The 9,968-nt window shown below is 56.0% G+C and overlaps 1 protein-coding gene across 1 annotated transcript; it reads right to left on the bottom strand.

Annotated features, from left to right (window-relative positions):
- Positions 1-1,197: 1,197 nt before the first annotated feature.
- J4E83_010725 (uncharacterized protein) lies at positions 1,198-2,308 on the bottom strand (the record flags this gene model as incomplete). Its single annotated transcript, XM_049337605.1, has 2 exons — positions 1,198-1,293; positions 1,349-2,308. 2 exons carry the CDS (start codon positions 2,306-2,308, stop codon positions 1,198-1,200), a joined length of 1,056 nt encoding a protein of 351 aa, XP_049183291.1.
- Between the last annotated feature and the right edge of the window lie 7,660 nt (positions 2,309-9,968).

The raw sequence follows: 9,968 nt of genomic DNA, 5'->3' as shown, positions 1-9,968 counted from the left end.
TGCCGCAACAGCCGATCACGTAGCAGAGTTGACATGGACGGCAGATGAGATGAAAGCGCATCGTGGCGAGGTGAAAGCGCGTCCCCCTTCGCGATGAAGTGAGGTGAAGTAGAATGGAGGTTTGCAGTCCACGCGCCGAGCGCGTCTTCCACGTCCGTGCCAAGCCGCCCGCCCACAAACCCGAACCCACTCCCAGCCCCCGGAGCCTGCCGAACCATTCGTACCGGCAATGTGGTTCGCACCTCTTTTTCGCTGCACTTAACCGTCTTTGCGTTCCTTGCACGAATCAAAACCTTAATGCCGCGACCGCTCCTTCAGGAACATAATGCAGATGATATATGCCAGTGATGCCACACTTAACTACATGTACCTGCGGGAACAAAGTGAAGCACATCACACCCGATTCACACCGCAAGTTCGCTGGATGTTGCGCAGGGGTATCGACTCAAGTCGATGGACTGAATGGATGTGGGTGAAAGCGAGTTCACGGCATAGTAATGCATGTTGGGGAAGATTTCAGGTAAGTCATGATGTGGTATTTTTGCTGGTAGCAATGCAGTGCGCGCAGTTTTGACTCCGCACCGCAAATGCAGTCTTCCGTAAAAGCGAAGCGAAAAAGAAAACCCCCGGTGTACAGTGGGTGTTCCACTTCGTCCCTGAAACATTACACCCGTAAGCAAGGTCGGCGCAGAGCCCCCTTCCCACCCTGGAAAGCACATGCAGGCGTCCGCACCGACCGAACCATAAGCTTCCGACCACCAGTTTCCTGCAACGTTGTCCCATCTCTAACCCGAACGACAACAGAAGCAATGCGGTGCCAACTACATACAACCATCGACAACCGAAACGCGCGTGACCAATGCAAATATACCTTCATACATACACAGCGCGATAAAACAACAAGTAAAAGGTATTCGCGATCCGCCCGAGCGTAAAAATTGTCCCGTAACTCCCCTTTCCGTTCGTTCGTTTCCCAGGGTAGTCCAGTTCAGAAAATAATAAATAAGCGGACGTGATAAAACATGCATAAGTCGTAACCAGAACGATGCCTTTGGCGCAGGCGAGATGCGCGAGAGGGATATAGGACAGCGTATAGGAGGAGGTGAATAAGTAATACAAGAGAAGTAGAATTGAAAGTAGGAGAGGCCGAGGACTCTCCTTCGAGTAAGAGGGTGATGGACGGCGGAGGTTCGGCGATCAGTGCTTCGAGTCCTCGATTTTGGGCGACGGAGTTTCGCGTTTGGTGTTGTCGTCGGCGGTGGCTTTTCCACATCCCTTGACGAGTATGTGTCGCTGTTGATCTGTTAGTGTCTATTCGCTCGGTGTTCATTATAGTGACAAAACATACCTTGAGCGCATCCTTCCGCGAGAAGCTCTTGTCGCAGTGATTGCAAGGGAAAGGCTTGACGGCAAGATGGATCCTCTTATGCCTCTTCAGGTCGTGGTTCCTGTTGAAGCTCTGGGGACACTGATCGCACTTGAACGGCCGGTCGTTGGCAGCGGGCTGTTGGTGTTGCGGGTGGCCCATGAAATGAGGCATAGCTGCTGCGTGACCGCTGTTGAATCCTGGCATCATCGCAGGGTGGCCTCCGACAAGTGCCAGTCCACCGTTGGGGTTCTGGACGTTGGAGAAGACGGGTGCTTGGCTACCGGGGTATTGCAGTGGTGGCCTTTGTTGATATTGGTAGGGTGATTGTGCAGGGTTGTTGGAAGGTATCGAGGGGATGGAGCCTTGGGATACGGCGGGTGACATCCGATGCATGGATCCACCAGCGCTGATGGGGCTCTGTTGCTGGCTTAGTGTGGGAGATGGGCCAGTAGAATAGGGGAAGTTGGAATGCTGGGGAGTGCTGGCTGTGTGGTAGCTATATGTTGGAGTCGGTGGCTGTGGTGGCCTGAAGGAGTCCTGGCTAAGGGCAGGCGATTGTTGTGGTGCCGAAGAAGAGACTGGTGTTTGTGCGCTCATCATCTGTTGGTGGTGGTGTTGCTGATGTTGATGCTGGGGTTGTTGATGTTGATGTTGTTGGTGGTGTTGTTGTGTGGATATCGAGGGCATGCTCGCTCCGTTGGACGAAGGCGTAAACGGTGGAAGTTGCTGGTTCATCTCATATGATGGCGGATTCAGCCCTTTGCCCAGTGAGTCTTGTCGTCCAAGCTGACCTTCGCTGCGCGGTGGAGCAAACATACCTCCACGGGCTTGGCCGTATTGGTTCTGCTGTTGATGATGTGCAGCCGGGTACCCGTAGTGCGCAGCCGATCCCTGCGCTGGCGGGGAGTAGATGTACTGCTGCCCGTTGGAGTATGCCATTGCTGTGGAGTACTGTGCGCTGCTTGTAGAGACTCCTGATGAGCCTATCACATCACTGTGGTGTGTATTTGGCGGAGTCAGAAGATTGCCAACGCTGGCTATGGTAGTCGGAGCCTGTGATGACTGAGATGTGGTGACGGTGTTGGTGAAGGGATATTTGTGCATGGGTGGTGGAGGTAGCTCAAAGCTGCCCAGTTGCTGGGCGTGAGGCCTCCGCGTTGCAAAGCTGGGAGGTACACCCATTGGGTCAGACCCAGGATGCATGGAAGACGGATGAGCCACGGCAGCAGCCACGTTGGCGGTTGTGTTCCGGGTAGGTCCTGATGACCTCCCTGCTTCAGATGAAGGAGGACTTGGTAGGGATTGCAGCTGTGACGCTGCAAATGGTGGGGTGTAGTGAGCACCGGACCAATACAACCCACGTGAAGGCTGAGAATCCACGGAGGGCAACGAGCGATCCGTAGCTCAAAGGCGTAATGTGAGAGGTAGGGGCTCTAGTGGAGAGGGACAAGGTACAGATGATATGCAGGTAGTGGAGGGAAAGGGATCTTGTAAAAGGTCCTCCCAGTACACAAATACCCGCTCGGTCTGTGGATTCGCGATGGTGCTCCGGGTCTAGTCTCTCGTCGCGTCAGACGGCTAATCGCTGCTCCGTCCTTTGAGATGCTGCAATCGAACGAACGGCTCTGGCAATGGTACCTGCGCTGGTTCAGGCGGGCAGTGATACCGAAAAACGCACGTCTGGCCGCAAGTGCTCTAGAAAGTCTCAGTGACTGCGCGGTGTTAGTGGTGCTCGTCGTCGCAGACCGTAAGAGGAGGGCGTACAAGAGATCAAAAGCAGATACTCGTGGAACTGTGGTGTTGTTCAACACGGACTGTTCGGTAGGGCCCGGATTCCTGGTTGCGCAGACGTGGTGCTACTGAGGCTGTTACACGGGATGTGTATACGATTGTTTGGGGCTAAGGACACTGAGTCGTCTGCTATGACGGTGCTGGTGTTGTGGTCCGAGGAGGATGGTAATGCTCCAGATTGGCTGTGGTGGTTCTGCCGTTACTCGACCCAAGGTGCTGGGTAGCGGTATTGCAAGATGTGGTGCTGTGCGTTGACGATACGGCCCACTGATCCTTTGGCGGGGAGGTTGAGCCTTGTGAGGTGCTGGTGGTGGAGTTTGAGGCGTGTGGAGCGGCGATCACTCCTTGTTAAGCTCGGGACCTGGCGCCCTAAGAGGAGCGATGGCGGAGAATGGCTGGAACCTTGGTGGACTAAAGGCTTTGTTACCGCGAGTGAGTGGAGAGCGGTAGCCCTCACGTATATGTATGGCGGGCTAAGGATGTCAGGGTAGGTGGGCTCGCGTGGCTGACTGGCGCGCTGGGGCTTCAGGAATATCAAGGGCTCAACCAGGCGATAGGGTCCGTCCAAGCGTTTTGAGGATCTGGATCGGGATGGGAGATGAGAATTAGCTCGAGAGCACGCCTCAGGTGAGCGGGCGGGAGCGCTATCCACAGACGCACTTTGTCACAATAAGGCAACGCAAACGAGGCACGGCAGAAGTAATGCGACGAATGAATGACAAAACCACACCGTTCAGGTCCAGTTTAGAGAACTAGTCGAGCATGGGGCCGCACACAACAATGCATTGCCAGGGGGTGAAAGCACCCACCGTAGCCAGACCCTGTCCGCAGGCCATCTGTCGGAGTCTGCTGGCGTGCGGGACGGCTTGGACCAGCAAAGTGGAGGAGCAGTCGCTTGCGCCGGCCCGTGAGCTCTGAGGACGTCTGATTATCTCATATCACACTTGCTGATGGGCAACGAGGAGCATCCCCGTGCCGGCACTTGTTTCGACCCTCGTCGATTATGACGAGTAGTGGCGCAAAAGGAAGAAATTGGGTAGGCATGCGGCTGCTCCCCTGACCCAGACTCGCGGCACGACAAGAGACGGGCAAAGGACGAAATGCTTTTGTCTTTCCCAAGTACCAAGGGTCAGGAGCCTACTGGCACTCTAACATGCGTCGGGACTGGCGCCAACAGAACCTGGGAGAGCCTGTGGGCGCACGGACATGGTCTGGCCCAAACAGTGCCGGGGCAGAGACAAAGCACATTCAAAGACGACCCTTACCTGGTTTGCCCAAGCTCGCCGTTGCTGGAGGCCAATCGCCGTTACTAGCAGCGCTGATCGCAGAGGTAGTCCGGTCGGTGGGTAGCAGAAGCGCTATCCAGCAGGTAGGACATGAGCGCTTCCGTCGCAGACCTCATCACGCTGCATTCAGCGTCAATCATGGTCTCGCGAGAAACAGACAAGAGGCCAGCTGGGAAGTGCTTATCCCTGCAGGGATTCCAGTTCGGCGACCTAGGTTGCGACCGTGCTCCAACCGCTCCGCGAGTTAGCTGACGACATGGCGCTCTGAACGAGCGGGCTAGCGCTAGCCGAGATGGAGCATGACTGCGAGCAGCACATGATGAAGCGATGGGCTACCGTGCGCTTAAGCGGGCGTGTTTCGACGGCGGGATGAAAGAAAAGTGGGAGGTGTGCTCGAGTGTCGGATCGACCTGGCACCCGTTCCCTGTAGGCGGTCATGGCGCGGTTGGCCAGTTGCGGAGCAATATCAAGACAGTCAAGGCGTCATTCCGGGAGGCTGCTGTTGGCCCCGAAATGTGTAATCATGGGCCACTGAAGGGTGAATTGTCGGGCTAAAATTAGACGTGCTGGTATATTGCCTGCGGCACGTGTGCATCTGAACAGGCATGGTGCAATAAGCAGAGCATTCGATACCCTGCTCAACTCAATCTCTCTGACGCCAGACCCGGCGCACCGTCGTCGTACATTCTGCCTAGATGGGTGGATCTCCACGTGGAAGTGCATATTCGGTCCATTTTGCGCGCGTCTGGTGCCGTCTTTTGGGTCTTGGAATCTCCGTCGCTGCAGCGTGTGTCGCAGGCAGCGGCGTCGAGCGTCAAGCCTCTGCGGAAGCACAAGGCGCCGGCGGCTTCGCGTGACAGCTGCTGCACGATGTCGACGCATCGTGGAGGTGCTCGCGAGGCGTCGACGATGCATCTGGCGGATGCTGTGTCGTCGAAGCCTTTCCCAGCGGCCTGGTTTCGCCAGTTGGCGGAGTGGCGGAATGACATGGCTACAAGGAACTGGGGACGACTCCGCGGTCGATCGGGCTCTCGGTTGTCTGCACGCCAGGCCGTGTGGTAGTTGGGCTGATGCCACAGACCATTGTTTTGGGGCAGCCGCTGCGAAGCCATGCCCGTTGCGCTGCGGTGCAGGGCCAAGGCTCAGCAGAGATCTCGTAGCCGCAGCCGATGGCCGGCTCCTTCAGCGCCCTCAGCGCCGGCAGCGAACTGGAGAGGCTGGTTCGGTGGCTTGCTGCTTCTCCCCGTCTCGGGTCGCGGTAGGCGTCACAACGTGGACAGCCCTGGCCATGTGTCTGCTTCCGATGGAGCCAGGATGCCGACGGCTGACAGCTGCTGCGCGACAGAAGGTGCAGAAGGAAGCAGAAGGAAACCCGTCACATTGCATCAAGCGCTCCCTTTCATCTCAGCGTGTTTTGTCCCAAGTGACGGGGTGGGCATTTTCGTGTCATCCATGGCGCGCCTGCCCAATCACCCCAGGCCGTAAGCGAGGCCTCCGCGAAGGGCAGTCGCGATCTGAAGCTGACCGGTGGTGCCTTCCTATTGCGCTTGCACCTCACTCGAGTAGAAACATGCGGCATTCACTCCTCACCTACGGCACGCGCCCTAACCCCGTTGCAGAAAGCCATGCGTCGACAGCATCTAAGCAGCCGCCGGGATCGCCGTCTGGCATGGCTATCCCAGCGCGCCCCAGCTGCAAATTATCCCCTCTACCGGTTCTGCACGCTTCGCTGATCTAAACGACACGCTATACGTGCGTACGGTACCCTCCAACCCCACCCCATCGTCATCATCTCAGCCTTGCCAGCTCAATCTCCGCCCAGGTGCCAGCTAGATGACGCCGGCTGCTGTGATCCCACGGTACTTGGTACGTCGCCGCGTGACCAGCGACGCCAGACTTGCCCTGCACCGCACCGGCCGTGTCTACCAAACACCAGTCCAGACCATCAACGTCCGCGGCGGTCACCTCCGCCAGTGTGGCCGCGCTAAGATCTCGCCCGTTCGACTTTACAGATCTCAGCACAAGCGTCTCAGGCGTTCGGAGTGCCCGTGGCCCACATTCTTGGCTTCGTCACTCGCGGGCTGCAAAGTCTAATCAGCGCACCGACTCGCTAGCGTAGACATCGTGCCCCTTCCCCATCACGGCCCAGCCCTGGGACGGAAGTCCTGGTCCTCTAACCGACGACGCCCACCCGCACGCCTGGGACCGTCTCTCCCCACCACCCAATCCGATCAAATTACCTTTCGCTCTCGCAATCTGTTCCATCAAACCGTCGGCTACCGACCACGGCCGCCGCGTTTGGAGCCGCATTTAGTCATTGCCCACGCTGTGCGGCACAGTTGCGGCATCAATTCTCCTCGTCACTAGGAGTAAACTCTGTCTCTCTTGCACATTCCTGTGTCTTGAACCAAGACTACTACATGCGCCGTCGTCTTGTCGCATCCTCATTGATTTCTCATCGTACATCCCGCACAAGGTTTACCACTCGGGGATGTGCATATCCGCCCACGTCGGCAATATTTGACCGGCCGCACCAAGTTCATCGTGATCTGAAATGACATCTTATGCACCCCACGTTATCAGAGTTTACAGGTTTGTGTTTGGGCTCGGCACCTTCTCCTGCGTGCTGCAGCCGTCAGCGCAGCCTTCCCAAACTCTACTACGCACATCCCAGCACCGCTAGGCCTCCTTGACTCGCCAAACCCTGCCCTACACGGTGTGCTCAACGCAACTCTGCGTCAAAGCACGTTTGGGCTGCCCCCCTTCACAGCGCTCCTGTCTAATTACCAGTTCGTGCCATCACAGCATGATTTGTCTTCACCATGTTCCCCGCCTACGCTAATCGCAGCTGGCCATCCTTCAACGTCTGGAGCCTCAGCCGCCCAGCTGGCCTCGCTCAACCCGACCTCGCTCTATCGCTGTCAATATTCTCCGTTAGCGCTCTATCCCCATCTCCCCGAGCATAACACCGCAGAAGACTGTTTTGTTAAGAAACGCGTCTGTGCTGCGGGTATTGAGGCCGTCTTTGGCCTGCACGACTGTACCTGCGTCTGTGATATACAGTAAAGCACAAGTCTGTGTGGCGCCGCCATCATCTACACTCCACATCGATGATCCCGTTGATCGTCCCCAGGAGCGTTGTGCTTTGCCTGGATGAGCGCGCCAGAGGTCGTGTCCGCTAGGCCCGACGCCCAGCGCCCGCAAAGCCATCCCGTCTAGAGGTGCGCCACGCATCCATGATGCACGCAGGGAACACCGTTGTCGAGGTTTTCCTTTGTTCGGGGCATGGCCTACTTTTGTCCTAAGCTGCTGCCGTTGGAGGCTTTCGTCCCCAGGCCCCGAGGGTCCAGCCAGAGCAGACCCTCCATGACTCGTCACTGCCCGCGCGCTTCTTTCATCAAATCGAACGAGCATACGATAAGCTGTTCACGGAAGAACCCACTGATGCTACATCGTATGTTCCAGGCGCTGACTCGATTTTGACTGACAACCAACACTGACGTGCGCACATTGAACGCGATTCGCCCTCTCGTACACCTGCCCTCGTTGCGAGCGCACCAGCCACTAAGAAGGATCTATTCAATTATTCTCGCTTGTCCGCGCGTAAACATTGGTGGATAACTTCTGAATTGGAGAAGCGCCAATGATGTGGGCCGACGTTCGCAACCACGGAAACCTGCTTCCTATGCTTACGCATTTTTTCTTTGCATGTTCCAAGCCAATCGTGGGTGATCCGCCTCCAGCATGTTTCACTCTCTATCTTCAATCGAGGGATACAGATACAATCGTTTTACGTGTCCAATACCCATTACCGCGCGTGCTACTCAATGGGGGACCCATCTCGCTTAGCGATACGAGAAAACATCAGACCATAGTGGCCTTGTGCTACAGCACCTGTCTGCATGCAAAGTGTTCTCGTCAGGCCCAATCACACTTGTCTTTACTTTTTCTCGACTGCTTTTACCGTCCTGCAATCTTCTGGCCCCCCCTCAACAACAAAACGTCCTGGTTCTCAGACTCGCAATTCGTCCGATGCGGACTGAACACCATACACCAACTACAAGGCATCTGTCTGATCGTCGTCAAAAAGCACCAGAAGATCCACCGGCTATCTCGTGATCCTCGAATGAGATTACCGAGATCTGTCTCTGGAATGTCAAGGTCACACAACGATGCAGATATAACAAGATGACCTTCTATCACACGACGTCAAGCTCCCAACTACCAGTCTTGTCGCTGATGCTTACTGCAGCTTACGCTCCTACGTGCATCCACTTGACAGCGTAAGCACTCCCGTCTGACAGCCATCTCTAGTACGGCAGTAAGGGAGATGCGGCTATCTTTGGCCCGCCTTAGCCTGGTGTGCTTGATGGTAGTGTGGCTTGCCTGACTGCGAAATGCATTCGTCGTCAAGCATCGAACGTAGAGATCGCCAAGGGACGGCTCGCGCGCGATTGGGGAGTGTGTACTGCGGGGCGAAACTGGTCGTGAGAGAGGGCGCTTCCCGTGTGCACTCCAACTGAAGGCTCCGCTCGAACTACTGCGCTTAACTGTTGGGTCTATCACCTGTCAAGCGTATCGACGGGTTGTGGTTTTGTTCTGCATTCGACCAACTACAATCACGGGCGGCAAGAAGCTTGAGATGCTAGAGATGCTAGTGTTTGCTGTGATGGCGGGCCCCTGACAGCTGATGAGGCCTCCGTATTGACCGGACACGGCGCCTCACCCTTTGGCAGGGGCGTGTACACCGATGGGCCTTCTGAGGCGGCTCATACTGAGACTATGTCTCTCCTTACAGACCGGATGCGTGAGTCTCCTTCTGACCGATCACGTACATCTTCGGCCGTCTTTACGAGATGCGTCCTGTTCGCTAGTCTTTATCATCATCGTATCACACATGTACTCAGCTTACCCTGCCTCAAGACGGAGTTCGGATGCTTCGATGCACACATGTCCTCCTTCCAGAAGTAGGTGCATATCTTGAATTGCCAATATGTCAATAGACGGACTTCATTGTCTGACTGATCCCGCACCACTTGATCACTAAACGTTGCCTCATTTCAACAATACCTCCGGACATGTGACGTTGCTTCAGAACAGGTCCTCAGCCATCCGTGCATTATACATCTTCTGAATCCATGCGTTCTACTGTACAAACCTCCGTATTACTACGTCACCAACATTCATTTTCTCGGCCTCAAGACTACCCAGACTACGCAGCCTCGATTGCGGAGAAGCCAGAAGGAAAATCAGCAGTGTGCATGAAAGCTCCCACCAACACCCCTCTCGGTAAACGCCACGGGCCCAACCTCAAGCTTCCGTTCAAGTTGGTGTGTCGGGGTCGGAGCGTCCCTTCCACCGTCACCGTGCTGTTCCACTAGCACACGCCACAAGCTCGCGGGGTGGCAACATCATAGCGACTGTCCATGCGTATATCCTCCGATGCAAAAACTATGTGGTGGTGTATGCGCATGGATAGATGTGTTTATGCGCATGAGTGTAGGGTGCGTCATAGGGTGTGT

This window comes from Alternaria metachromatica (genome assembly GCF_023757995.1).
Source record: "Alternaria metachromatica strain BMP 0045 chromosome Unknown scaffold_50, whole genome shotgun sequence".
NCBI lineage: Eukaryota > Fungi > Ascomycota > Dothideomycetes > Pleosporales > Pleosporaceae > Alternaria > Alternaria metachromatica.
Note: the sequence above shows the minus strand (reverse complement) of the source record. Positions and strands in the feature narration are given on the sequence as shown.